The 27,549-nt window shown below is 47.1% G+C and overlaps 3 protein-coding genes across 6 annotated transcripts; 2 read left to right on the top strand and 1 right to left on the bottom strand.

Annotated features, from left to right (window-relative positions):
* Positions 1-1,411: 1,411 nt before the first annotated feature.
* Positions 1,412-16,565, bottom strand: PSMD5 (proteasome 26S subunit, non-ATPase 5). Of its 3 annotated transcripts, none has more exons than XM_037399838.1 (10): positions 16,299-16,565; positions 15,953-16,097; positions 15,160-15,273; positions 14,586-14,714; positions 13,725-13,834; positions 13,164-13,306; positions 12,482-12,673; positions 11,525-11,634; positions 10,723-10,863; positions 1,412-1,531 (listed from the first exon to the last, which is right to left on the bottom strand). In XM_037399838.1, the coding sequence occupies exons 1-10, from the start codon at positions 16,469-16,471 to the stop codon at positions 1,484-1,486; spliced, it is 1,305 nt and encodes a 434-aa protein (XP_037255735.1). In that variant the 5' UTR covers positions 16,472-16,565; the 3' UTR covers positions 1,412-1,483. The 3 variants fall into 3 exon arrangements, with proteins under 3 accessions (XP_037255735.1, XP_037255734.1, XP_037255732.1); XM_037399837.1 differs by lacking the exon at positions 1,412-1,531 and adding an exon at positions 6,400-6,510; XM_037399835.1 differs by lacking the exon at positions 1,412-1,531 and adding an exon at positions 8,170-10,201 and having other exon boundaries at positions 16,299-16,564.
* Positions 1,539-6,337, top strand: LOC119153382 (putative UDP-GlcNAc:betaGal beta-1,3-N-acetylglucosaminyltransferase LOC100288842). 2 transcript variants are annotated; one of them, XM_037399840.1, is made up of 3 exons: positions 1,539-2,608; positions 2,960-4,527; positions 5,010-6,337. In XM_037399840.1, the coding sequence occupies exons 2-3, from the start codon at positions 4,522-4,524 to the stop codon at positions 6,108-6,110; spliced, it is 1,107 nt and encodes a 368-aa protein (XP_037255737.1). In that variant the 5' UTR covers positions 1,539-2,608; positions 2,960-4,521; the 3' UTR covers positions 6,111-6,337. The 2 variants fall into 2 exon arrangements, with proteins under 2 accessions (XP_037255737.1, XP_037255736.1); XM_037399839.1 differs by having other exon boundaries at positions 2,960-6,337.
* Positions 16,566-17,701: 1,136 nt separating the features above from the next.
* Positions 17,702-27,468, top strand: CUTA (cutA divalent cation tolerance homolog). The gene is made up of 6 exons (XM_037400105.1): positions 17,702-17,881; positions 20,341-20,489; positions 24,107-24,166; positions 25,444-25,489; positions 25,843-25,892; positions 26,431-27,468. The coding sequence occupies exons 1-6, from the start codon at positions 17,801-17,803 to the stop codon at positions 26,531-26,533; spliced, it is 489 nt and encodes a 162-aa protein (XP_037256002.1). The 5' UTR covers positions 17,702-17,800; the 3' UTR covers positions 26,534-27,468.
* Positions 27,469-27,549: the final 81 nt, after the last annotated feature.

The following is a 27,549-nucleotide window of genomic DNA, read 5'->3' as shown; positions in this document are numbered from 1 at the left end:
GGCAGCTTGTTTTTAAGTTTTCTACTAATAAGACCCAAAAGGGATGTTAAATATCAAAAACCAAATGGATGCACCCTGTGTAACTCTTACAAACCCTTCTCTTCCGTCATCTCCCAAGCTTCACAGAGAACTTAAGGTGAAGAATTGCCTGCAAGAGCTGAATCATAGCTTCACGTCAAAACATTGCTATTAGGTGACTAAGGCCAAAACAATTGTCTCCTTTTATTTATTGCAGCTGATGCTGTTACTAAAAACCAGGCAGGTCCCTTGGCAGCCCCTTGCACTATCTGGTCCGCGTACACCGGTAAACCACTGTGAAAGGCTGGTTGTAAATAGAGGCGACCCTTTGGTCAGGGTCCAAAACACCTGGGAGTGCTTTGCCCTCTCACAAGCATCCCAGCTGGGGGCCACAGAGGGTGCTCTGTGACAGGGGACATCGCTGACCCTTAAAAGAAGCAGCTAGGCAAGGACACGGGGAGTGCCTCACGGAAAGAGCCTGTTGTGCAAGGAAAACCCACCTTCTCACAGATGGGCTACGCAGGCAGGATCTGGCACATCTCTGGAGCAGGAGTCGTCGAGCAAAGATTTGAAAGCCTGCCTGGGATGGACCCAGGTTTTGGGAAGATACTGGGAGCAGGGGGACTGTGGTGGGGGTGGAGAGGGTTATCCACCCTGCAGGGAAGGACAGCGCGCAGCACGGAGTGACCACACGGCCACCTGGGGCAGGCAGAGTTCAAGGTTTTTTTATATTGGAGCAAATTTATATTGGAAAAACCAATTTTCACTGGTTTTCCCCAATCCACCCGCCCTCGCCTGCACCAGTGCCTGGAGAACGGTGCGTCATCCAAAGCCTTCGCATTTTCATGAAGTGGAGTCGAGCAGAACGAAACAAGCCGGGCTCTGCTCCCCCCTTCCAAATGTTCATAGCGTTGCGAGGGAAACCAGGAGACTTTAAGAGACATTTTAAGAAGCTGTGGGTACGGCTGCTCCCCTGCAGCACGTTGCACCACAGCTGCCCGCCCCACAGCTCCAGTCCTAGGCTCATCCTGCTCAACAGCATCTCCCAACGCCCTGTGGGCATCATTGCTTTTATCTTTGGATATCACGGGAGTTCAGGGCCCTGTCCTCCCCAAAAAACCAATCTCAAACTCCAAACATCCTTCAGTCTAAGCACTCACTGTTCATATGCCAGTCAGGTTGTCTACAGCGTTATCAGTACATCACCGCTGCCGTAATGAGGTTTGCTCGGACGTACAATTTTAAGGAAAACATGAAAGCGTTTTACATAAAGCAAATTATAGCCCCATGGCTCAGAAAAACCTGTTTTCCTGGTTGTTTCCCTGATTTATAGCCATAGGATTTTTCAGGGCTTAAGTGGAGCTGTAGGAGCAGCACTGCTTTCCCCAGACTGACCTGACTTCAGCCACTCTGGGGTCCTGAATTGACTCTTCTTGGAGTGAATTCTTCTGGGAATTCTTGGATCTCACGGAGCAGGGTGAGATTTTCCCTGAACGTGTTTGACTTTATCCATCTGAAAAGTGAGATAAGATCATCATAAGCTGCTGTGCTTTACTGTTGCCCAAAGCCTGGGGTTTCAAGGCGATGGAGGGATCACCCCCAGGCAAACCCCCTGGAGCTGGGGGGGTTTGTGGCACCCCCAGATGAGTTACTTTACCCTTCAGCAGTCTTTTTGTTTCTCTTCCTCCACTTCCTCCCAGTGGTACTCAGCCAGACCATTCAGATAAACAAAACCCCACATCCAAGAGCTGCCTGCATCCCGGCTGTGGTTGGACAGTGTTAATCTTATACACCCCATATCTACGGCTGTTTGAAGTTCCTGCCGCCACCACAAAGCAGTGCTGAAGAAATGACTTCAGAAGTACAGCAAGCACCATGCTGTGCGTAATTGCAACAGGGATGATACACATGTGGGTTTTATTATTATTATATTATTATTCTAAAAATGCACAATTTTTAAAGCAAGTGGTTTCAAATGCTAGTGTTTATTTGCTTATTAAATGGTTTAGATGGAGACGGAGCATCTTCAAAGGAGGAATTTTTTTCCCAGGATGGGTATCTGGGGCTATAGTGCTATATTATTGTACATTAAAAATATTTCCTCATTAGCTTTTTATTTCAGAGAACACATTTAACTGACACTTCCCATGATCACAGCCTGCCAAGCTTCAAAGCACAACTTCTGCAAGGATTATAATGATTGTGAGGCTGGTCCAGATGAAGCTGTAGCCCAGCTGACACACAAGCTCTGTGAAAGGAGTTCTTCCGAGTTTTGGAGAGCCTAAAGCCCAGGTCCACATTGGGACTTGCACACTCTGTGTGTCTGGGCCATCTTTCAAAGGGACACTATGTACTCCCAAGCTGTGACCACACTTTGGGGACCTGGTTTCTCCTGTCATTCCAGCTGCTCTCTACATCAGTGCAGATTACCCAACATGCATGGGAAAGTGCTCCCCACACTGCCACAGAACCAGGGGCAGGCACTGGGAGAGCTGGGGGGCTCAGCCACAGCTGGAGAATTAACCCTCCATCACCCCAAGCCAGAAATCAAAGTTCTTCTCCATCTCCCTGGGACATCTGGCTGATACAGGTGCAGGAGCGGTCTGGAAACTAGGACCATGCATGGCAATCAGTTAGCTGAGGGGAATGTGCTCGAGCTTGTCTAGACAACAATTAACATGATGGGGCATGTTTGCAGAGCACAGGGGAGTGGGAGACGGATGGCGCCAAGGTTGGCACCAAGGAAAGGTAACACCTTGCGGTTAATTGATGGTAGTTAACCACCAATCAGGGATTGCCTAGGATGCAAGGCTTAGCTTCAAGAACCAATCTGTTTAAAACGCGCAGCTTCTGAAAGTGTATAAAAACTCGTGCTTCTGTACAATAAATTGACATTTGCTTGCATCAAGCTGCATCCCGTCTCTTCATTCGCCGCATACAGGCTCCCCTAAGGATGCTTCAGGGAGGACTGCAACAGTCAGAGCATCACACCCTCGCAAGGCACACAGCTAAGGCAAACCACAGCAACGCTGCATTCTCCTTGCGCCCTTTCACCCAAGGATGCAGTTAACAGAAATGCATCCTTATCTATGAGAAATATTTTCAAAATGAAAAAATAAAAATAAAAAATCACCACCTCTCTCTCTGCTTTCACACAGAGGCTGGAGTTCCCATATTTGTGCTGAAGGAGGCTGACACCTCCTGCCACAATTTGCCCATCAAACAGCATCAGTGCCATCATCCGCCCCTCCAGCTGCCCAGGACCCACGAGCCCTGCTCCCCCGTCAGTGCTCTACGGGCCCCACGGCTCACAGCCCTGCTGCCAAACCCAGCTCTCACCCCTGCTGACACCTCCATCCTGTTTGTGGTGTCTTTGGCACTTGCCCCTCCAGCACTTCCAGTCCCCCGCGGCTCCCCAGCCCAGGCAGCTCCAGCACAGCCCGCGGCTGGGCCAACATTAACACGTGGAGCCTCTGGCACAGCCGAGGCCACCGCCGAAGGCAGGAGCCCGGCCAGGAGTAGATCATCGCTGCTCTTCACTAGGACACGCAACCACCACAAAAGCATAAATACATACAGTCATTTAAAACCACAGGGTGACACTGTGTGGACAGAAAGCAAAGGACCCTCCAACACAGCTTCTTACAGTTCACAGCCTCGCTTCACTAAATGGATGCGAGAGCCGTGAGAGGTGGGGGGGACGCAGCAGAATGTCCCCAGCCTCCTGGCCACAGGCCCTCTGGCTGAGCACCGCCAGCTCCCTGCACAGCCCCTTCTTCTTCGCGCCTGGCTTCAAGGAGTCAGCCTGGTACTGACCGATGCCCTCTGCTTCCTTAACTCTGGAGCAATCAAGACAGCAGAGTGAGGCACCTCACCTGGAGCAGGCTCACAGCTCCTGCAGTTGCAAGCCCAGCACAGGGGGGGCCTCTTGGTACCCCTCTCCCCGCATGCTAGGGACAGCCGCAGTGCCCACAGCCTTGGGGCATTCTCCGTGTCCGTGGGGACCTCACACAAGGCAAACCCACAAGTTCACACCCCACATCTCCATCTCAGGAGATGCAGAGTGCTCAATGTGGGGGTTACCTGCCATGGACTGGCGAACCGACACCAAAATGGCACAGCTGTAAAAAAGAAAAGCCCAGAAAAACAGCAACAAACGGGCAGAGGTGGCACCGACTTGCAACAGCACTGGGGGGACCCCTTTCACCCAGCGAGCACTAGCAGTCGCTTCACTTATTTCTCAGATGCCCAAGCCCAAGTGCCAGAAATTAATAAAGGGAACGGCTAGAGTTTTGCTCGCTTTGTGTGTTACGCAGCTGCAATGCGATCGCTCCCTGGGATCATCTTTCCCCCCACCCAGGCGGTTGGAAGCCGGTGTCTGGGTACTGGGCAGTAACTGGATCCTGCAGACCCAGATACAGATGCTGTCCAGCAAGCCTCTGCCAGGGAGAAACTGCCTCCGACGTTAACGTGGACCCCGCCGCAGGGAGAACTCCTGCTGCCATGCAGGTGAGTGCTCGGGCTCGTTACTCAGCTGCAGCACAGGGGCTAGCACGATGCTGCACCCGCACGACAGCGGCGATAACAGTTTCCCCACCAGCTCCTTACCCTGCCAGCTTTCACATGGTGCTTGCCAAAAGCTCTCCTTTGAGGACACATTAACATTATAGGTCCTCATCTCAGGCCTCCAGTAACAGGTTAAACCCAGAAAATACTAATTGCAGGTTATTCCTCAGTACTTCCATGCATGGATGCACAGAAAGAAGCCTTCTCACCTACAGCATAGCAACATCCTTCTCAGTTTGGGATCTCGCTGTGCCACAAGAATAGGGTTGCTCAGGTTTCTAGGAGGAAAAAGAGCCTTACACTAAGAACACAAAGACCACAGTCTAAAAGTCGTAATTTTTTTGCATTAATATATTATAAAAGGAAGGAAAGCTTTTCTGTTCTAGTAGCAAGAGAATTCAGTGTCCATGTCTGCTCTTCCCCAGCTGACACTCTGCAGGCTCCGGACTCACCAGTGGTGCTTCATTCTCTTTAACTTCTTGCTTTTCCACGTGCTGCTTTTCGGAGCAGATTTACTGGAGGAATACTTCCTGCGGTCATTGCCTCTTTCTTACACCGATGCAAAGGCTCTTGACATTCGGGAGAGGGCCAGGAAGCTAGATACGGATCCTCTAAAGGCCAATCTCTCTTACACGGTCCGCAGCGCAGCAACATGCTCCGACCAAGAGATATTTTTGCTCGTTCTTGTCTGCAGTAGCCCAGAAAACAGGACAAGGCGCAACGTGATCAGGCAGACGTGGGGCAACGTGACAGACACCCGAGGTTATGCTGTCCTGACTCTGTTTGCTTTAGGAAAGCCAGCTTCAGTAACCACCCAGCAGGAGATCAATGAGGAGTCTCAAAAGCACAGAGACATTATTGAAGGCAGCTTCATCGATTCCCCCGAGACACAGACACAGAAGATGTTGATGAGCGTGGAGTGGACGGTGACTTTCTGTCCCCATGCAAGGTATATTCTTAAAACAGATGAAGACGTGTTTGTCGGTATTCCAAGTCTGGCTGGATACTTGCTTAGCTTAACACAGCTGGAGGACATCTACCTTGGGAGGGTCGTTCATCAAGGAGTGCCTGACAGAGACCCGGCGAGCCCTGGCTTTATTCCCATCCATCAATACCCAGAGGAGTTCTACCCCGATTACTGTGACGGGAGCGCTTTTGTCATGTCCCAGGACGTCGCTCGCAAGGTGTATGTGGCCACCAAGGAGGTGCCAGTTTCAGTGCCCCCCGATATTTTTGTCGGGATCTGTGCTAAAAAAGCTGGCATCGCTCCCATTCATAGCTCTCGGTTTTCTGGGGAAAAGCACATCAGCTACAATCGATGCTGCTATAAATTCATTTTCACCTCTTCCAACATGAAAGAGGATGAGTTATTTAAAGACTGGAAGGAAACAAGTGACGGGAACGATTGCTCATTACTGGAAACTTACTATGGTCTGGTGTCCTGCAAGGTTTTGACCTATGTTGATAAGTTCAAACAGTTTAACTTAGATATACTGAAAAATGAGGTTCTTCATTTCATCAATTAAGTTTTAACTTCTGCAAAGGAAGTCTAAATTTTCTTTTACCAGCTGTTTTACCTGTTAATATTTAGTAATAACGATCTCCTCTCAAGGTTAGCTCTCTTCCCTGCAACAGAAAGTGGATTCTCAATGCTATAGTGTGTTACAGCAGGAAGGGATGAACTGTATGTACTCTAGCTACTTAAGTACCTACAAGTGAATGCATACAATTAAAAAAAAAAAAAAAAAAAAAAGTACTCCAAGAAACTTCATCCGTATCCATCCAGTGTTTTCCAGACTCCTGAAGTCCCCTACCTTATGCCAAAACTCCTTCTGCATGTTGTATCTGAGTGAGGCATCATCTCCTTCAAAATTGTTTAGTAACAGAGGGGAATTTTTCTGTCCACAGCCGGGAGCTCTGAGCAGCCTGTTTTACAATACCAGGGAAAATACAGAACAGCTTAGAATGGCAACAGACATTGAACCACCATGGGAATTGCTTAGGTAAACAGCCCGGGGAGATTCTAGGAGAGAAATCTAACTCACTTGTGAAAGAATCTTGTATTTCTGTCAGTCATGGCATCAGAAAAACACCCAACACAAGCAGTAGCTTACTCAATGCCGAAACATTTTTTTTTTTCCCCCTCTTTAAGCTCGTAATTTAAGTAGCTGCTCCACTTGTTTCTGTCTATGAAACTGCTGAAATAGAGATGCTGTTTTCCCTGTTGGTTGTATCATTGATAACATTAGTTACATGTTTTTCCAGTTATGATTATCTGTATTTCAGAAATCATGGTGCAGGGCAGGAGCAGTAAAAGTGCACAGAACAAACAGTAATTAACTGCCAATTAATCATTTGAAGGAGGCCAGCAGGTGACTTTATTTTGGCCTGAGTGTACCCGAGACAGCATTGGACTCCAAGGTCTGCGCATGAAAGCCATGCCAAAAGCCAGTGTCCAGAAGTTAGAGAAACTCTGAACAGAAATAGAGGAATAATTGGGTTCAAGTGTGAGGAAGCGTAGTTCAGTCTACCTGCTAAACAATTTGTTTTCTTGAATGTAAAATTTGAATCAATATTAGAAGTTCAATAAATGCTATTTGATTTCACCGCAGATCATTCAGCTGAGTGCAGATATGACCAGATACCATCATACGGCCTTTGTAACACAGGAGGTCACAGTAGATGATTGGGATGGTCCCTTCTGGCCTTAACACCTGTGAGTAACATTATGCTGGAGAACAGCATCAGCAGTGAAGTCAGAACAGATTCACCAGCACATGGGCAACAACGACCTTACTCTAAATATAAAAATTCCCCAAATTAGGAATCAGTCACAGAACACAACCCACCCATGCCTACGTCCTCCAGATTAACTCCCCCGTTTCAGCTCTTTCAGCAGCAAAAAGGCTAGGTGGACAGACTCATTCTACAGCTGTGACAGACACACATGGGAAGGAGACAGACATGTACCTTCGAGAGCCCCACCTACCCTTCCCGCTGTGACCGAAGGAATTGGAGGTATGCTCTGAAGGCTCCACAGTTCTTAAGTACCAAATTATGCTGCTTGTTAACCAGGGTCAAACGAGGAGTTGTCATTTTGGGTTTTTTGGTTGGTTGGTTTTAGTGGGTTTTTTTTAAACCAAGTTCATCAAGTTCAGCATGTGACCTCAGTTTTCCTTTTCCATCATTCCTCTTCTGTTTTTTTCCCTCCATTATCCCCACCTGTTAGTTTACAGGGGGGGAGGACAGGTACAACACACTTACATTTTTTCCATTGTATATAAGATACACCAGCAGCACCATATAAAACCTATGGCAATATACAGGATTGGTAGGGAACAACACATGAAAATAAGGGGTAAGCGCCTGATCAATTAATCAGAATGTTGAGCTCAAAGCCCAAGAAAATAAAGCATATGTGCATATATAAAAAAATCCCTTGTTTGGCATCTCTGTGTATTCTAAAATATTGCATTTGGCAAACGTACCATGCAAAGCAGATGCTAAAGACTTAGCACACAGAGTAGCTTTCAAAAGCAACAGCTGAAAACACACATGGAAGAGACTCATGAATTGCAGAAAAGGTTTACATATTTATTTCTTTTACTGAGAATTTAGTATACAGCTCATACAGAGCTACTAGCGCACAAAGCCACCTCAAACAACAAAGCTGAATTATCCAATACAAGTGCAAACTAAGGACTTCTATACTCTTTCGTTTCTTTTTTAGTGCTTTCATGGGTTTTCTGGATGCAGGATTCATGAAGCTTCTGTGCTCTCTCCGTTCACAAATGAGACACTGCATACCGCACTTCTCACTAGCAGATGTTTATTATGCATATCTAGGATGAAAGCATTAGCAGTAGCGTAATGTTGGATGACAATTTTTGTACATCTTGGATCATAAGCAACAAGGTAGACCACCTGCGTTCAGATAGTGTATTAAACATCAAGGGATCTTCCCCAAATACCCTGCTCCTCTGAGCCCACTCTGACTCCGCGCCAGCGATTTTTGGCAGGCAATGCCATCACCTCTGCTGCAGCTCAAAGCTGCTACAAAGCAAGAGGAGAGTTACTACATGACTAGATCATCCTGCTTCACTTCGCAGAGTGGGGACACAGGACGAGTGCTTTCCACAGCGGTATACCTGACTTGGCACACTACTACAATAAGCCCAAAAGTAATTTCACTTCTTATTTTGCTCCCCCCAGCTATTCCTCAGATCTGCTTCTTACATCCTCAACAAAAATAATAAAAACCTTTTGTATAACATACATTATGGTCTCTCTTTATGGACAAAGACACATCAAGTGTCACTAGAGTGTCCAACTAGTCTTGTTTCTCATCTGCAGCTAGCTGACCATCTTCAAAAGATTACAGCTTCATAGGGTACTACATTTCCATACTCCTAACTCAGTTCATGCCCTTAAACATGAAAGCTTTATGGTTTTACCCTTTTATCTAACTCGGGCAACTAAAATGGCATTTTCAAAACAACACTTAAAATTAAAAAAATTTATCTCTTAAAAAATAGCGTAAACAATTTAAGATTTGGTTCTGAAGTAGACTTGTAGTGCTATGGCTCATGCTCCTTTCGAGCAAGTAACCTGAGCTGCCATACAAAGTCGCAGTCAACAAGGGAGACAAAGCTCCCAATTTGGTTTTATACATTAGTGTGCACTAATCTTGTTTTTAGAAGGGCTAAAAGCTTTTTCTTCATCCTCAGCATAAAATGTAAACAATATTTAGGTTTATTTATTCAAGCAAGACTCACATTCAGCAAGTTGAAAATATAAGAGAATCCAGTTCGTACTCCCTCATGTGGACAGAACGTTACTAACTTACTCTTACCAACAGTTTCTGACAAAATATGACTGGCTAAAAGAGCATTTTCCATGCAAGTGCCAACTTTGGCAGATATTAAACATTTAATAAAGAGAGACACTATGGCAGCATGTGAGGTTACAAACCTCGAGGTGTTTGTGGTTATTTTTAATTGAACTGTAATCTACTGAGAAAACACGATAGGAACTCCAAACCCAAAAACTGTTTAACCAAACAGTAGTAACTTCTGCAAAATAAACACAGGCAGCAGTTGATGAGTGCTTACTGTGGTTACTTGTCTCACAACAGTACGCAGACAACTTCTGCCATGACATTCTATGGGAAACTACGCTGTGCCCTATAGGGTTTTTATTTGCTCTCAAGACTCTCATTTCAAATAGAGTCAAAGTGCTTCAGATTCCTTTGAACAGACAACTTAGAGAGACTCCAGTGTGGAGAGTCTTTACACCTTTTATCTTAACATCTATTTCAGTATCACTGTTTGTAAGAAGGGGAACCAAGTTATCAGTGACATTACTCTGCTCCTTCCACGGCTGTAGTAGAAACTGCCTTAACATAATAAGGGCCTTCACGCAAGTAAGCCCTAAGCCTCAGGTAATACTGATTTCCAAAAATTTCCGCAATCGTTTTAGAGTTTACAAGGGCCTTAACCAGTTCATATTTGGCATCCTTCGAAGCTTTGTCAGGCTCCACAGATCTGTCTACAATGTACTCCACAAACCCTGGACTGTCAAGCATCAACTTCTGGGCCCATGGTTGATTTGCAATAGCCTAAACATGAAGGAAAAAAAAAAAAAAAAAAAAGAAGAGGGGGGAAGGGGAAACACCTCATTTTAAAAACAAATGAAAAAACAGTTACATGGTAGGCTGTTATGCAAATAGCCAAGGAACAGAAAAAAATTAAATTGGATATTTGTTCTACGAATAGTTACACACTCAAATCAAGCAGCAGGGTTTAACACTGGAAAACAAGTACAGCTCAGTGCTTATCTTTAAAGTCTTAAGTGAATTATCACAGCAGTGCCTCTGACATTTAAGCAGCACCCTAGAGCATAGCTTGTGCTTTTGTTTTCATTTTGTATCTCTCCAATTTACAAGAAAATAAGCATTAAAAACATGACATGTCTGCTGCATTATTTAAATGGTGAATGCAAGTGGGGCACAATGAGAAAGGCCTTATTTCTGACTGCTTCAGGGCTTCAGCAAGAAGTCTGTGGCATTCACTTAAAAATATCTGAGACTGAATGGCAATACAATTCACTATGTAATCTTTGAAAACAAGAAGTACTTACAGTAAAAACCCGCAAAGCCCCGCAGTGCAGATCAGGGAACGGTTGAGTACTGATGCTCCTGAAGAGTTCCAGCGGCTGGCTAGACAAGGATGTGAACCATGATTCAGTCATCCTTAAAAGGTCTTCTGTCTGCTGCTCTGGCTACACTCACATACAAAAGTGAAAGAGTTTGATTAGGATTACGAAAAACTTTCAAGTTTTGAGTGTACGTTCAATAGTTAAGGAAGTTATTCAAAACAAACTCCTGGCAGATTAAACTGAAATGGTTTAAATTCTCAACTTATTTTCAGGAATGAAGAAATGGCCTTCTGTACTTCATTTAGCTTGGAGGACAGATTTAAATAAATTGATCTTGATACAAAAGGTAAGTGCTGTGCTGCAGTACAGCTCTGCAAGACAAATGAAAACGGCTTACTCCCTCACTTGGAGCTATGCTATTAAAAGCAGATCACTGGATCTAAAGAACATATACAGGGATTAGAGCAGTTTGCCACTACTCCTTTAACGAACAAGAATATTTAAGTGTTTAGTCTCTTTCCTCACCAATGTCTCTTGACTTTGTGTTTTATAAAGAGATTTCAGAACACCTGGCTTCTTACAAACTCAAACTTTAAGCAAACAAATAAATCAGGGAATTTCAAAATAGCGAAGTTAACGATACAGAATACTAGAAAGCTATCACTACTGCCTAAGCTAGATGCTGCAAAAGGTCTTCACACAATTAGTCAGATGCACAATAATTTCATTCTTGTAGACGTCAAAGAAAAAAAAGAGACAACAAACCAAATCACAAAAAACTTACAGGCAAATAAAGAAGAGCTGAAATTGCATCCAAACATCGAAGTCGTAACTCTGTGGGGGCATTCTTTGCCTGGTGCCCTATTCTGCTTAACAGATTTTGAAACCTACTTCCTTTGAAAATAAAAACAAAGTGCTTTTAATTAATTCAGACAGACCTCTACAGGAGTAGAGTGTTACCTGTCAGTAACATTATACTACATTAACTGGCACAGTGTTGCACATTAAGCCTGAGAAAGGCAACTTCTTGATCCACTCCAATAAAAGCAGCGTAAGATTCTCTTTGCTTCATATGGATCTAAGACTGGCAAATCCAAAGCTTTTATGTTAATTCTCCAGACTATTCAAACATTTCCAAAAATTAATTTGTGTCAATTGAGTTACCTTGGGAAGTATGGACTTAAGTACACTTGTAATTAGAAACCTTCAATCCTGTTCTACAATGCTCCAGTAGCTACCTGCTAATAAAGGTTTTCACTTCAAAACCAAAGTTTGGACTAGCAGCAAGAAGTCTAGCACATATTTTTCAATCCTCTGAACAGTTTTGCAGTAAAGAAGAACAATGCTGTCTTTATGGAAAGCATCATTACATGAAAGTTCATGGTTTTCTAATTCTGGTGAGAAGGTCATGACATCAGTAGACCCAGAGGGATCCAAAATATAACACAACTACTGATGATTCATATGATGCAGCTCACTAGAAGAGAATGATTCTAATCACGCTTGTGATACCAGAATTCTAGCTGCCAGTCATTTTGCACTGCCATGCCTGGCAAGAGAGTTTAAAAAAACGCTTTATCTGGTATAGCACAGCTATTCAGACACCCTTGATTACTCGATAAATAAATAAATACATTTTTCAATTCCTTTCTCAATTACACCAAACCAATTCACTCTTGTATATTATGACATACTGAGAAAGTTTTATTGGGGGGTGGGGGGAAAAAAAAAAGCTACTAACTAGTTTTCTGTAAAACCTGTTTGCCTTCCACATTTGATCCCAGGATTCCTAGTGTGTCCACAGCCACTCCAATCATGGTCGGATCATGACTTTCTGCCATTTCAAAGACTTTTTCCATAAATACAGGGTACCGTTCACAGATCTGCTGTGGACTATCTACAATAGCCAGATTTCCAAAAAATTTAATAAATCCTGAGAGGAAGAAAAAAAGAAAAAAAAAAGAATTCAGAATGAAGGAACAGTAACTAGCAATGGCAAAATTAAATATACATTAAATTATTAATATTAATTCAGCATCATAAACAAACTTAAGTCTGAATACTGTTTGTGAAAGGCATCACAGTAAGGACAGAACTAAGGAACAAGCCAATATTTTGGAAGTTACTTAAATTCATGATGTAACAGCTGCCTTTTTTAATTCATAAAAAAAAGACTACAATAACACAAACGTAAAACCTATAGTACAGTCTCTCCAGATCTTACATGTACTACCACTGTTAATGAGTAACGTTACTCATGTGTTAGCCTATCCTTCAGCATTTTTTGTAAACACCCAATAGACACGTTCTAACAGTCAAAGATTCATATGAGCTTTCAAAACAGAGACTTAACAGTCCTCTCAGTTTAACTCCTTAATAAAAGGAAGCAGTAAACACTGGAAACAAGAAATGCATGGTCTAACCTGGTAAATAGAAGCCTGAGAAAGGATCAGACTCCGCACCAACAATGATGTTTGAAATTTTATCGATAACTCCTTGTTGAGCAAGATACTGACGCCCATGTGGGGTATGGGCCAGTGAAGTCACCATCTCTATACATGTAGCTCTGTAACAGACAAACAGTTATTTTGGCCTATTTCAGATGAGGTTTTGCAGTACTCTAAGAAAAACAGGTTTTCTACCCTTAAGACAAAATCCAAACAAACCAAAAACTAACTACCCTAACTGTCCAATGCTCCGCCAAGCTCACTCAGATATCTTACTTAAGGATACAGCTAGAAAGAATTCTCAAGTGTTTATACCACAGCCCAGCATTACAATTATAACAATATACTGAGGAAAGTTCACCTTGGTTCTCAAATTTAAGTATACAGTATTCTACATTCCAGACTATTAAAGAAGAGGCAGATAAAGTGTTCCACAAGAAACATACAAAAATGTGTTTAAAGAGTGTTATGTTAATACCAAACATCAGAGTTTTAACAATAGGGGAAATCTCATTGGCAAATTGACTACCAACATACCTGACCAGCATATCATCTCCAGTCAGCTCTCCAATTAACTCTGATATTAATCCACTGTTTGCACAGTAATTTAGCGAATCTGCTGACACCGAAGAAATCTCAACAATTAACTAAATAAAAGCATGGGGAGGGGGGAAGATTGTTTAAAAAAACCATAATGATAACAATTCACAGTAATGACCAAGTCTTCTAATGCTAGCTAACCACACACACACACACACATATATATATATGAAATACAGAATTTCATTATTTTTTCCATAATTAACCTAAATGTTTGCTTCAAACAAGTTCATAAGGAGTTCCGGAGTTGACAGCACATGCATTTGATTTCTATTCACAGTCATCTTTTCTTCAAAGGATCATTGTGGCTATCCCCATTAAGGTCTAGAATAGCTAAACTGTATTATTTCTCCTTTGCCATACACAGCTAGACTGGCACACCTGGCATCTCTCTCTGTTCCTCCCTCCGGAAGTTTCACTAGCACTTCACATCCAAAGGTGGAGTGACTACCGCAGCTTCCAGAGAAGCAAGTACTTTATTACATCTTTAGTAACTGTGTAGCTCTTCCAACGCCCTAGGCACCACAAGTTCAAATACAAGATATAAACAGTACTTCACATTTTTGTACCATAAACTAAGAAAGAGAAGTTATGACATTATTTGAGGGCCAACACTGCTGTACTCTTCCTACTCCTTTCTAGTCTTGACAAAATGTAGGCATAAAGAAAAAATTTGTAAAGCAGTAATGAACACTAATTTGAAAGCAAGCCATAAAATCCAGATTGTAATTCAGAACTACAGTCCAAGAGAACTGCATTATCATGCCATTCCAATGCTAACATGGATCACATCCCTACCTCATATACTCTGTATCGAACAACATCGTTTGTTGCCATGACATTTTTCAAGTCACTCAACAAACTGCTCACAAATAAAGCCTCCAAGCCATCTTGCGTCTGGGCTATTCTTGAGAGAGACTTGATGGCCTGGAAGCAAAACCAAGAGCTTATTATTAAAAACAAACAGCAAAACCAAAGAGAGAAGAAAATCCAAGATGACCGGACTTAGTAAAGAATGTTGAAACTAGCACATTAAATCAAGTTATACATCTAAAACTGTAATTGTGTTCACTTTTCCTTTACAAGAGCTAGTAACGGTTACTGTGATCAAAGTCTCTGGCATCAAATTCAGATCTATGAGTTCACTTTGGCATCAACAGCTACTGGAAGACAACAATTCTAGGTAAATTTTCTATCACATTTAAGTAATTTCTGGGCTTAAGGCACCTATATGCTTAAAACATCTCTCAAGCAACACAAGCGCTCTTTTCTTTATAAAGAGTAGAGGCTGTCATCAGACACTAAAAAAAGGCGTTTTGTGCACTGCCTACATCAGTTTGTAGAGGAAGAAAAAAAAGAAAGCAACGCTTACTTCTTTAGCCACTGCTATTTTCTCTCCACCGATGCAATTTATTATCTGCCGTAATAGTTCAGGACTGTTGAGAATTTCTGTAACAGCATCTGAATTTTCCACAATCCTCCCAACCTAAAGAAATGATTAAGTATAGAAAATAACATTAAACCAAAAACTTTTTGCACAATAAGGGCACAGTGGAAAAAGTTCCAGACAGACAAAATCACCATCTTTGAAGACACTTAAAACTCAACTGGACAATACCCTAAGACACCTGCTGCAAGCTGGCCACAGTTTTAGCTGGGGGCTGGACATGAAGCCTCTGGAAGTCCATTCCAAACCACAACATTGCACAATTCTGTCTTTTTAAATCAACACAGCAAGTGTCAAGTTACTACCTCCTATTCCTCTTCAGTGCTCCCACAATACTGTTCAAAGTATCCTGAATATCAAGATGTTGCTGCAATTAATTCTTACAGCACCTGCTGTATTCTTACGGCACCCACTGTCAGTGCTGGCATAGAAAGCTTTATCCAGAAGACGTGACAGATTCATTTACAAGATACTTCTGTCAAGACATAGTTTTATACGTTGTGTTTAACAGCCACGTCATGAAGCACTGCATACCAACACATTACACGGTATTTATCCAAAATTGCATAAGCACCTAAGAGCACAATTCCTGCAGGTAACACTTGATGTAGTGCTTCTATCACAAATTAAGACATGAAACAACAGTAACTGATTAGGCCTAACCCAACCTGGCTCAAGACAGAGCTCCATCCCCTCCTCCCGGAGGAAAACCCTGTACCTGAGATATGGTGAGGATCTTCACGGAGTCATCGGGGTGGAAAAGCCCTTTCTGAAGCTCTTCTCTGAGGTTCTGAATCACGTAGACCGGGTCCAGGGCCCGCAGGAGCCTCTCCAGGATGGAAACACACGCAGACACTTGCTCCCTGGATGGGACAGAGAGAAACCCAAGCCTTTCAGGAGAAGGACGCCGCCAGCGGCTCGCACAACTTCAGCTGTGCCAGCCCCCGCCCTGAAGGAGGGCAGGGAAGGAGACGAGGCAGCAGCAGGAGCCACCCCGCTCCGGGGGAAGGGGGGAGAGGAGGCGGCGGGGCCGGGCCAGGCCGCGACACCGAGCCGCCGCTCACCGGTTGTTGACGCTGAGGAGGGCGAAGAGCGCTCCCAGGTGGTCGTCGCTGAGGCGGGCGCGGAGGGCCGCGGGGGGCACGGCCTGCACGGCGAGCCGCAGGGCCCGCAGCTCCTCCAGCGGCGCCTCCCGCCGGGCCGCCCGCTCCAGCAACTCCACCACCGCCTCCGCCATCTTGGCGCCGCCGAGAGAACCGCCAGAGCCCGCCGCCCCTAGCAACCGCCGCGCCGTCGCCAGGGGCCCCCTTCGCGTCCGTCACGTCTTAACAAAATGGAGGCCGCGGCCCGCCCCCTCTTGGTCCCGCCCACCTCGCCGTCTGATTGGGGGATGTGCGAAGGGCGGGGTTAGAGCGGGAGGGGCGGGGTTAGAGCGGGAGGGGGCGGGGTTAGAGCGGGAGGGGGCGGGGTCCTGCGTGAGGGGCGTGGGGGATGCTGGGTCTGCGCTGCCCGGGGGTCCGGGGTCAATGGCGGTTTTGCGGAGGGGGGCTGGGGGCGCTGCGGCGACGTCCGCCGCCGACCTGCCGTGCAGCCGTGAGGGTCAGCCGCCGGCCCACCGTGCAGCGAGCCCGGGCAGCGCCGGCAGGCAGCGGCACTCCGCGGGCCGTGGGGAGCAGGGCCCGGAGGGGCAGAGCGCGCCCACCCAAGTGGGGACCAGGGGGTTTCCCCTGGCGACGTTGAGGTGGCTGAGCTGCCCCCCTGGCTGGGAGGGTTTGCAGTGCCGGGACCCCCATGTGCTGCCTCACACCGTGGGGACAGCAGGGCTGTGCTGCAGGAAAACACGGGGTTCGCTGCTCCCACCCCATTTTCAGCCCGTGGACAACAGGGGAGACGCGTCCCCCAGCAGCTGCCAGGACCATGTGAAAGCCCCGGGGGGGGGAGGGGGGCGCGGGGCGGCTGCCACCGGGCGTTGAGGCCCAAACAACCCCCCAGCTCCCTGGGAGTGTCTATCCAAAGAGTACGGAGCCCCAACAGTATTAAATCGGTGAAAATAAGTCTTTTTATAGATGTGAAAATCAAGGCAAGCGTGCCAAACAGCATGGAGAAGTGCCTCGGAGCACCTGAGGTGGCACTGGGGGGACCCCAGCACACCCCAGTGCTTACATTGGAGGGAGGGGTGTCCCCAGCAGAAGGTGAGAGGTGTCCCCAGCAGATGGTACGGATGGTTGTGATAATGGCACCGGTGCTACTGGGGGTTTTGAGCCCACTTCTGGGGGTGCCAGGCCCCGGCAGCTGCCCACCCCAGCTTTGCAGGCCGGGCTGTGCTGGGTTCTAGGGTCGGGGTGACAGGGGAGGGCTCATGGGGACAAGGGAGCGCCGCGGGGACACCGTGCTGGCCCACCAGCCTGTGCATCAGCCCAGCGCTGGGGCAGGCGGGTACCAGCTGGCGAGGAAGAGGAGGAGGAGTTACTGCTCCCTGCGGGCAGCTTTCCCAGGCAGCCATCCCAGCTGGGGGCAGAGCAGGTGGAGGGACAGAGGGGACCCAGCCTCTCGGCCGGCTGGGGGGATGGAGTGGCTGAGCCAGCGCTGCCTGCTGCTGCCCGCTGCCCAGGGCTGCCCCCGACCCAGCCGGGGCACCTTGCTGCTGGTAAGTGGGAGCCCTGCGGCGCTGCCGGGGCTGGCTCCGTGCTTGGGGTGGGGGGACACGGGTGACACGTTGGGGAGCGCGGAGGGTGTCAACCCAAGCCACCGTGGAAACGCCTCCGTCTATAAGGGAACCTCTGCAAAAGCAAAAAAGACCATGCAGGAGGAATGTACTCTCCGTCTCCAGAAAGCAAAGCAGATTTCTTAGTAGTTTTTTTCCACTTGCGCTGAGGAAGCTCGCAGCGTAGTCTGCCGCTAGTTGTGTTTGGGTTTGGTTGGGGTTTTTTTCTACAGAACCTCATCAAAACTAGGCAAAAAGTCCTAACATGGTAATTTAAATTATAAAAGCAACTAAAGCTGGTTTTAGTTTACCAAAGGCAAAACAAATATTGCAGAAGTCTTAGTGACTCCAAACTCAACTGTCATTTTGCTGGTCAGTGCTTTTCGGTGAAATACTTAAAATCTCCCAGCAGGTTTTTTGGTTTTGTTCGCTTCAACATTCAACAGTCGTGAGTTTATTTGGTTTTCCAGGTAGGAATCCTGAAGTTTCACTCCTTCACTTTTGCACCATCCCTTGGCAAATAGGGAGCTTTGTCTTTCTTTTCAGAAAAAAAAAAGGGGGGGGGAACACCCCAAAAAACAAGGGAGTGGTCACTCTTGTACTAATATTCAATCACAAATGTTTCTGAGGATTTGCTCATCACATGCTCATACACCTTCCAAGAAGATTAATGATTGACATGCTGAACAGGTCGGATTTAATTTTTTTTTCTCCTGAGCAGGAGCATGATTACATTCTAATCTGGAAAAATAGGTACACCAGTGTATCTCTGTTTGGCATGTAACTGTGTGAGTAGCTTCAAGGATTTGTTGCATAATATTTGTTAAATGGCTTGGTGGAAAAAAAAGAGCACAAAAGAAGCTCTAAAATTATTATGAGAAACCTTGTGATGACAAAGACTATTTCTTCAAATGGATTGGAAAAGAGGAGAGAACCAACACAGCACATCAGTCATTTTCCAGACAGAAAGGAGCTCCTGTCTTTGTGGTGACAATGAGAGATATTTTTTTTTTTAATTCGATCTTTTTTAAAAAAACAAACAAACTCTGACATTGGCCCTGTAATGGGAGGTTTTTCAGAGGACAAAGCAGGGTGGAAGTAAGGGGGGGAAAAGGAATATATTCTTAGACTTACAAGCATGTTTTTTCTCACTGTAGTTGAATAAGGGCCAGATGCTGTTTATTTCAAAAACGAGACAAAAGACAAAGGGAAGAGCAGCTGTGCAGAGACAGCGAGCGCTGCAGCCCAGGGTGCGGGCACCATCCTTCAGCTATTACTCAGCACACCAAATTAACCTTGCTATTCCAGCAATGTCCCCACTGAGATAATTATATATTTTTACATGCCTGTGTTTATAGCACGTGAGCACAAAGAGCAGCTAAGGGGCTTGCCAGGAATAGCATCTAATGTACATCAAAACCAACTTGTTGCCACTGCAGTGCCAGCCCATGGAGAAAGCGTTATAGTTTTCTGCAGCTCCATCAGACAGAGACAGCCCTACAGACCTGGGCTGTGTGGTCTGCTAAAAGAAAACCTGTTAGGGTTTCTGTGCCCCAAAGGATCCAATTTCAAATAAGAGAAATGGGCTTAAAACCTGCAGTTAAGTCTTTCCTTCCCTTGCCTGCTGTGTGGGTCTGTATCATAGCCTGGGCGGGCTGCACAACATCTATCTGCAGAAGAGAGTAATCATCCCGGGCTGACGGGGCAGGACAAAAGCTCTCCAGGTCCCAGCACACACTGTATTACTGCAGGCTTCCCACAGCTCTGCTCCCGCATCAGGTCCAGCCCAAATCTGTTTCCCATGGCCATACCCCTACCCCTACCCAACACTGCTCTCCTCCTCTCCACATCCCCGGGGAGGCAGAAGGTCCCATCCCCACCGTTTCCCAGAGGGCTGGACATGCCTCACCCTGGGCACACAGCTGAAGGATGGCTGCAGGATGTGTCCTCAGCAGGAAAGATGTCCTTGGTGTGGGAGCCACGCCTGGTGGTTGCCTTCTTGCTCCTTTTTGCAGTAGAAATGCATTTCAACAGAGACCATCAGTGACTGACCTCCTTATTTTTCTTCAGAAAGCCAGTCATGGCTTCTGGGACCTTGCAGTGGGATCTGTAACCGCCGTTAGTCTGGGGGGTGACATCCCGCAGCAGGGACCTGGGGACCTCTGGGCTGATACAGCCTCAAAACCTGACCCTTTCCTGCCCCAAGCACTTGGCACAGTACTAATTGGCCCCGATGGAGGGGAACGAACCTCCCTATGAGCGTGTTTTCACGTACATTACAGCTAGCATTACTGTGATGTTGAAAGAAGACTGGAGACTTCCCTTGAGCCACAGGCAACGTAAACGCTTGGGCTTACAAAATGCACTATGTCACCTAACATCGACACGTGTTTTGCCGTTAGGTGGTGACTCTGGCTTTGCTGATGTACCCGATGCTGAGGAGTCTCGCTCTGCAGCTGCACTCTGCTGTCACCGGCAGCTATGTCCCTGGGACCCACTCCATTGCCTTCATCAACTGCCTCAACGAGCAGATTGCCAAGGATATTGCCAGGTACAGAGACGCTTCCCTTGCTCGCCTGCTCAAATTGTTCGAAAGCAGCTTCTTGTGGAATAAAGCTTTGCCTTATCCCTCGAGCGGATCGGTAGTTCTCTGTACTTGATACTTCTACCTGAATGGTACTCCTTTTCTGTTTCTGCTCTCTCTGTATCAAATATCCACTTACCAAGAGCTGTGCTTTCTAAAAGAAAGCTGACAATTGCCTCTGAAGTCAATGCCATGGTAACATTAAGCCAATTCTCAATTTATTCCGCTGCCTTTCATTTTCAAGACCTATTTTAAAGCCATGGCCCTAAATCTCAAGGTCCTCAGATGGATTAAGCCCCAGCCCCGTGTTCTCTGATCTGCCACAGTCTTTCTTCTTCTCTAGAACAACACAGACCACAAATTTCAGGAGAGGTGTAGGTAAAAGGTGAAAGTGGTCCACAGCAAAGACAGAACAGGCACTTGTGAGGTACCACCAGGAGGCCAGCACTCTGCTCACCAAGCAAGCTTCAGGGAATGAGGGCTCTACCTTGTTGGTTTGGGGTTTTTTTTTCATCTCTTTTAATGTATGAGATACTTTGCATGATATTTTGCATGCAGAGTTTCTTTCACACATCTGTCAGTCCCTGACTCAATAGATGGTTTGTTCAAAATACTGAAGCCATGTTGACTGGGGAAATGTTTATGATGGACCATTAAGTTTCCTGCAACACCTCCTGCACTGCTCTCCCTGCTACTTGCCAAAAACTCTCCATCTTCTGTAAAGTGTTCCCAAACAGTCATTCAGGAACTGACAGGCTACTGAAAGGGATTTTGTGTCACCTTAAATACTGCAACTGTATTAAGAAATTCAAATAGAATAATATCTGCACTTCTTGATGTCTTCTGAAAAAAGGAGTAACTGTACATGGCTGGTGAAAAGAGCCTCAGTTCTTGAAAATCCTTCATCTAGACGGCTTTGCAAATGTTTTCCACTCTTTGTTCCTTATCTTGCAGGGAAGGGAGAGGAAATAAATCACTCCCCATTGCTGAGATGTATGTACTTTGGTTGTGGTTTTACTGGTGGAGTAGTTGTTCCTTTGTTCCGGAATTTGGATGAATGAGCCATGGTTGTAGGGGATGACACAGGGCTTCTACATGTACTTTCCCACACACCTTTTTCCTGTGCTGTCATGTTTATTCTTCCTCTACATTGCTCAGCGGAGCACTCACTCTGATGGATCAGTCTGCGAGGAATTTTCCTGCTGGTTTTAAGGAAAATGAGCTCAAGGTTTGTAAAAGCAGACTACCTGCAGGTAGAATTCAGCATCTGGCTTGTTTGTTACATCAGTTCTAACCCAGTTTATCTAGATTACTAATAACTTCAAATGCTCAGAAAAAAAACCAAGTCCACACAGGAGACCTAGCCTCTTCCCTGTGCCTGCTGTGAACTGCATCTCGCATAACTTACCTATCAGCCAAGCAGCCCTTCAGCCTCCAGTTCTGCCTTAGATTTGTACATGTCATTTTCTTTGCTTTTCCGCTTATTAATATTTTATCTGTCTCAATTCAGAGCCTATTGTGAGGCAGGGACAAAGAAACACACATTAAGTGCCCAACCCAAAGATATCATGCATTATGCAGATGTTTTCCACAGATCACGTTCAGCTTCTTATAATGTTTCCCGTTCCCATGGTGGCCGCTTGTTTCCGCTCAGCTTGCTAGAACAAAGTTCAGGATCTCAGTTAGGATCACAGCTTATTGGGACAGAGCAGAAGCAATTAGAAGGTACTCACCCAAATCAAAAGGTTCCTGCGCTAAACTGACTTGGAAGTTGCAGGCAGCAAAAACAAAATGATTTGTGCCATGTGTTTGACATGACAAACGCAGCAGGGATATCTCCGCTCATGCTGCTGCAGTTTGTTGGTCTACAGATTAACTCAAGATGCTCTACAAGCATTAAATGCCTAGAACTGGCAACACATGGTGAGAGCAAACAACCCGGAGCCTCCTCGGACGGCTGTTCTCTCAGCTCGTGGTGCCTCTGAGCCGTCGGCTCCGTCCTATCTCCATCGCCTTGCTGGGCTTAAATGCTAAACCCAGTCCCACAAGTTAGGTGGGTCCAGGCACCGGTTCTCTAGCGCACTGCTGGAGCGGCAAGATGTTGGATGATATGGGGAAGGGCTGCTTTCCTCCCAGCACGCAGGCTGCTCCCGAGTCCCCCCTGTCCTGCAGCCCCACGAGGTTGCTCAGAGCTGCAAGGTATAAACCCTACAGACAGGCAGAGAAAGCAGAGCCGGTAATGCAGACGTGCAAAGGAGCTTATGCACATTCAAACAAGAGCCCAGCTTTCCTTAAGGCTCACAGGGCAGATTGCAAGGTATGATGCAGCTGGACATTAGCACCCTGGCTGGGGTATCTTCAGGTGACAGCCATGGGGGAGGCACCTCTTGTCCTTCTGCTCGTCTTGGGGAGTGTGCTAGGCAGCCACCACATCTGTCATATTTTTACAGTTTGTAATTTGTCTTTTTGAAAGCTAGGAGTTTCTTACAGTTTCGTTTGTAGTTGCCTATAGGATGTATCATACCCTGGATGAAAGGATAATAAATTTTTAACTTGCTTGGAGTGAAAAGCATTCTGGAGAGAGTTTGCATTGGAACAGTAGTTAATTGGAATGGTTTTAATTCTTCAGCTCACTAAGAGTTAATTTTTGTAGGCTGTTGAACCGAACCTTCCAATATCTAATAACTCCCATGTTCTTTGCAGTTCAAGGTCATCTAGAAGTTAAATGTTTACATTGTTAAAGCACTTGGTACAAAGTAGTGCCCAGCAAGGCCAGTGTTAAAGAAAACCAAAGGTGAAGTCACTAGCGCGGCGCCTTTAACAGAGCTGCCTGCAAGAGGGATAGGGCTGCCATCTCCGTGAGAAGGGCCCAGACATTACTGTGGTCAGAAAACACAACATTTGACCTACTTCTTCTAAAAATCCAGCCTGAGATTGCTTCAGTATTCTTTAATCACTTAAATATCACTTCTGCTGGCAGAGCCAAGCAGCTCTGCAATAACAAATCAGCCCACAGCTAAAGGAGGCAGCCAGAGGGAAGGAATTTATTTGGGCTTCAGATTTCTAGGATGTTTTGGGTAGAAAAACCTTGATGTTGTTAATTTAACGAGATCCACATTTAGTCTGCTATGTGAGGAAGAGGCACGGTTTGACTGGGAGACAAACCCCTTTGCATCCGTCCCAGCCCCGGTTCTTGCGACCCCACGGCTCAGCCCTGGTGTCCCTGCAGCCAGATGGGCACGGGGCTGGTGCTGGGCAGGGTCCTTGCATTGTGCAAAGCACAGGTCCCTTGTGCTACTCCAGGCCAGGAACATCACCCAACCTTCCTGCTTAGCAGGGAGGGACAGCAGGAGGGTCCCAGAGCCGTGCCAGGCGGACTGAGCTGAATGAAGCCTTTCCAGCTAGAGGTCACCTTTGCCTTTGCTTTCTCAGGGTAATAATTAACTCCAAATCCCATGTCTCTAATGTCAAAGCTGCTGCTGGCGGTCAGGGGCAGCACAAGGGAATGTCCCCATGGCTGGGGGCAAGCACTGAGGCGCAGCGAGCTGGGGGCAGGCACTGACACCCCCTCCTCTCTCACCCAGGGCCATCATGGATAAGAAGCTGGCTGCCTACGTGAACATCCTGCCGAAGAGCTCAGCCTTGTAAGTCGGGCTGAATATTCCCTAATGGAGGAGGCAAAGCCAGGATCCCTGGGCGGGGGAGGGGAGGGGGGGGAGGGGGAGGTGGACATCCCGTGGGGAGGAGGCAGTTTCCAGAAGGCGACTGGGTCTGTTTGTTGTTACAGAGGGTAGAGATGATCCTCACCCGTGCAAAGTACACGAAGTTTCTTAAGGAGTGCAGAGGCTCCGACTGCCAGAGGGGACCGTTTATTTATTGGTGACTTGGCTACATGGAGAGCTAGCAAAGAGCAAGGTGATTTATGGTCCTGAGGACACAGCACTTGTTTTTAGAGGATCTAAAAAGAAGCTAAGATAGTGACCAGAAAAGGCTTTTACAGTATTAAGCAGCACTTTCAGGAAGGACGAAGTTATCTTTGACCTTGAACTACAACAAGCCATGCTCTGCAGGTATCCTCAGCCACCCATACAAAGGGTGTCAGAGGGGTTAAAGAACAAAGCCCCAAAACAGCCTTTTGCTCATAGCAGCACCCTGACCTAGCCCTGCTGGAAGCGGGGAGTGGGTCCCTATGCCACAGCCTCCCCACAGGAGGGTTTCCTCACCGTGCAGCCCCCAGGCTCTTCCATAGCCCAGCTATGAGGCTGCTAAAATAGGGAAAACCCAGTAATGTTCTTCTCCCCCTTATGCTTCATTCCCCACGAGCCGGAACAGCTGGAGCCAAGTTGCTTACCCACAGCCCTGCAGGTTTTTCCTCTGTGCCCGGTTCAGGAGACACCACAACGTCTCCAAATGCCTATTCATGCAGGGACCTGGCGTGCAGATGAAATCACGATGGCCTTCTGTCAACATAAATGTTTTGAAAGGTCATATCTGACTCACAAGAAGTACATCTCCTCTCCTGCAGGGAAGGAGAGGAAAAAAACCATGATGCTGTCGTGCTCAGCCTCCCAGCTACAGCCATGATACAGTCCCTCCAGGCACCAGCCCCCAGGCACGGCTTGGAGCAGGACCACCACCACACAGCACCCAGAATCACCCCAGTCCCACTCCTTTGCCTTGCCATCCTCCCTGGGCAGCTCTCCCAAGGCTGGCACAGGCAAGGAGGCTCTAGTCTGTAAATCTGGGGTGCTCAGTTATGTGCACGGCAGACTTTTGGGGCCAGCGATGCTTCTCAAGCACTGATTTGCAAAGGAGCAACCACAGGCAGAAAGCACCAAGCAGGAAAACTAACCCCCCTGGGGGCTTGGCATGGCTGCAGCCAGAGCTGTATTTGCTGATGCTTCACTTCTTTTAAATCTAGGTATTTCTGGAAAGGGGAACTGGAAGAATCCACTGAAATACTACTGGTAAGTGACAATTCCCCCCATCACGAAAATCCCCATCCCAGACTGCCCCAGCCAAAAGGGGCTGCAGGGTGGTTTAGGGAGGGTGGCATAACCTGCCCGAGATGTGGGACAGTACCCAGGGACCCCAAGTACCTGCCTGAGGGCATGGCAGTGGCAGCTGGGTGTAGCAGCCTGGCTCAGCCCCTCATGTTGCCACCACAGGGGGTATCCCCTGGGGAAGAGCCCAGGAAGGGCTCCTATTGCACCGCCAGCTATGTTGGATGGGTGCAGTGGAACTGTGCAAGCAGGATTGCTCCATCCCCTTCACTTCTCCCTTGTTTTTTGTTCTGTTTTGTTTCTTTTACTCTCCACAGTTAGTGAAAACAAGGACATCCAAAATAGGCGAATTGTCCAACTACGTCAGGTGAGGCTCTGGCTCTGCAAGAGCACTGGGTTACCAGTCCAAGGTAGGCTGCCATCTCCAGCTCAGCTTTGGGAGTTGGGTTCCTTGAGCCATTTCCCACCCAGGGCAGGTTTTACTCCTCCTAATATACCTTATGAGCCAGAAGACCCCAGAGGTGGCATGAGCAAAAAAGAGAAGGTTGGCAGGAACACCAACAGTTGGGCTTCAGCCAGCCCCTCCTTACTGGGTACAACGAGGTATTCTCCTTCTCCTAATGCAGGTCATTCCCTGGCTGCCTCCTGGCAGGGTTTCCTGCATTTCCCAAGCACTGAGTGGTGAGTGCAGCCAGCTTCGGGCCAGGGCCCCTGGCAGTCAGCTGCTGGCTGTGGTAAACCCCAAACTCAAAGCAAAATTCTCACATGGCCAAAAGAAGATGCGGGTGCTTTGAAGTCAGCGGAGAGCGTGGTGCAGGGCTGGCGCGCACAGCTGGGAGCAGAGACCTCTGTTCCGCCGCGGGGCTGTCAGTGACACTGTTCCTTGGCGTCTGTTTCCACTTTAGATCCATCCATCCCTTTGAAATTCCTGAAATCATCAGCCTGCCTATTGACCAAGGAAACCCTCTCTACCTCAAATGGATAGAGGAAAGTGTCCCACCGGACTAAGAAGTGCAGAAAGCGCCTCGCTTTTGGGGAGACCAGGTGAAACCTGAAGCCACACCGGTCTCCCTGTACAGGCAGGAGTTACATGCACGTGGGGAGGCAGCTTATAGCTTCACGAGTTTGCTATAATGCAGAAGTTTGGGATTAGAAATTGCATTTGCACTCGAGACATCCCCTCCTTGGCCTGACCCTGTGCTCCAGGGAGCACTGAGCAGCCCGGAGGTGACGCAGGCTGAAGTGAGGAAGGGCTACATCCACCTAGGACTGCTGCAGAGGATACAGAGATGCTCATGTCAGGACACTGCAGCATTTGGGGGCTGTCTTAGGCCACCAGCAGCAAATGCTAGCTGGAAGCCAGGGGCTGGCAGCCCCTCCAGCGCCGTGCATCCCCACAGCCAGCACCTGAAACCCTGCCTGGCCCTCTGCTCCCCTGCAGTGGCTGCTGCAGCATCCTGCTCTGCTCTGCCTCCTGCTTCCCCAGCCCGCAGGCAGCAGGATGTGGCCAGGCACCCTGCAATGTGCCAGCTCATGCCCTCTCCTGCTGTCATGCAACATGCTGGTTCGAGTCTTACAAATTCCAAGGAAACAGCAAACTCGTGTTTTTTTCAAAAAAAAAAAAAAAGTGAGCATTTACCAGGAGCTGCAAGCAGCGCATGTGCTGACCCTGCCCTACCTGCCGAGCCGGGGAGAGCCAGGCTGAGCTGGGCAGCATCCTCTGCCAGTTCAGGGAAACCAAGTGCTGGTGGGACCAGGGCATCACCCAGCTGCGGGGCATCACCCTGCATCCCCTGCCCACACCGAGATGGTGGCTTTCTACCCAGGCCAAGTTTAACCTTGGAAAGAAATGTTCATGTTGATATTTTAATGGGCTATAACTTATGGAACAATATTGAGTTACTTATGTGACTGAGAAGGGAATAAACGGGAAATTTTCTTACCTGGGCAGGCTCACGTGTTGTTGCAGTTTGCAGGCACAGTGTCCACAGTGAGCTGGGCAGGAGGAAGGGCCCATCATGAGT

This window comes from Falco rusticolus, chromosome 9, assembly GCF_015220075.1.
Source record: "Falco rusticolus isolate bFalRus1 chromosome 9, bFalRus1.pri, whole genome shotgun sequence".
NCBI lineage: Eukaryota > Metazoa > Chordata > Aves > Falconiformes > Falconidae > Falco > Falco rusticolus.
This window is presented reverse-complemented; position numbering and strand designations above follow the sequence as displayed.

Bases quoted from the DNA above. Each gene is read 5' to 3' on its own strand.
- LOC119153382 (XM_037399839.1), top strand. From the start codon at position 4,992: ATGTCTGCTCTTCCCCAGCTGACACTCTGCAGGCTCCGGACTCACCAG.
- PSMD5 (XM_037399835.1), bottom strand. From the start codon at position 16,471: ATGGCGGAGGCGGTGGTGGAGTTGCTGGAGCGGGCGGCCCGGCGGGAG. The intron at 16,098-16,298 runs GTGAGCGGCGGC...TGTCCCATCCAG, and splicing joins CTCCTCAGCGTCAACAACCG to GGAGCAAGTGTCTGCGTGTG. The intron at 11,635-12,481 runs GTTAGTAGCTTT...TTATTTTCAAAG, and splicing joins ACAGGTTTTACAGAAAACTA to GAAGTAGGTTTCAAAATCTG.
- CUTA (XM_037400105.1), top strand. From the start codon at position 17,801: ATGGAGTGGCTGAGCCAGCGCTGCCTGCTGCTGCCCGCTGCCCAGGGC. The intron at 24,167-25,443 runs GTAAGTCGGGCT...TTTTAAATCTAG, and splicing joins CTGCCGAAGAGCTCAGCCTT to GTATTTCTGGAAAGGGGAAC. The intron at 25,490-25,842 runs GTAAGTGACAAT...TACTCTCCACAG, and splicing joins AATCCACTGAAATACTACTG to TTAGTGAAAACAAGGACATC.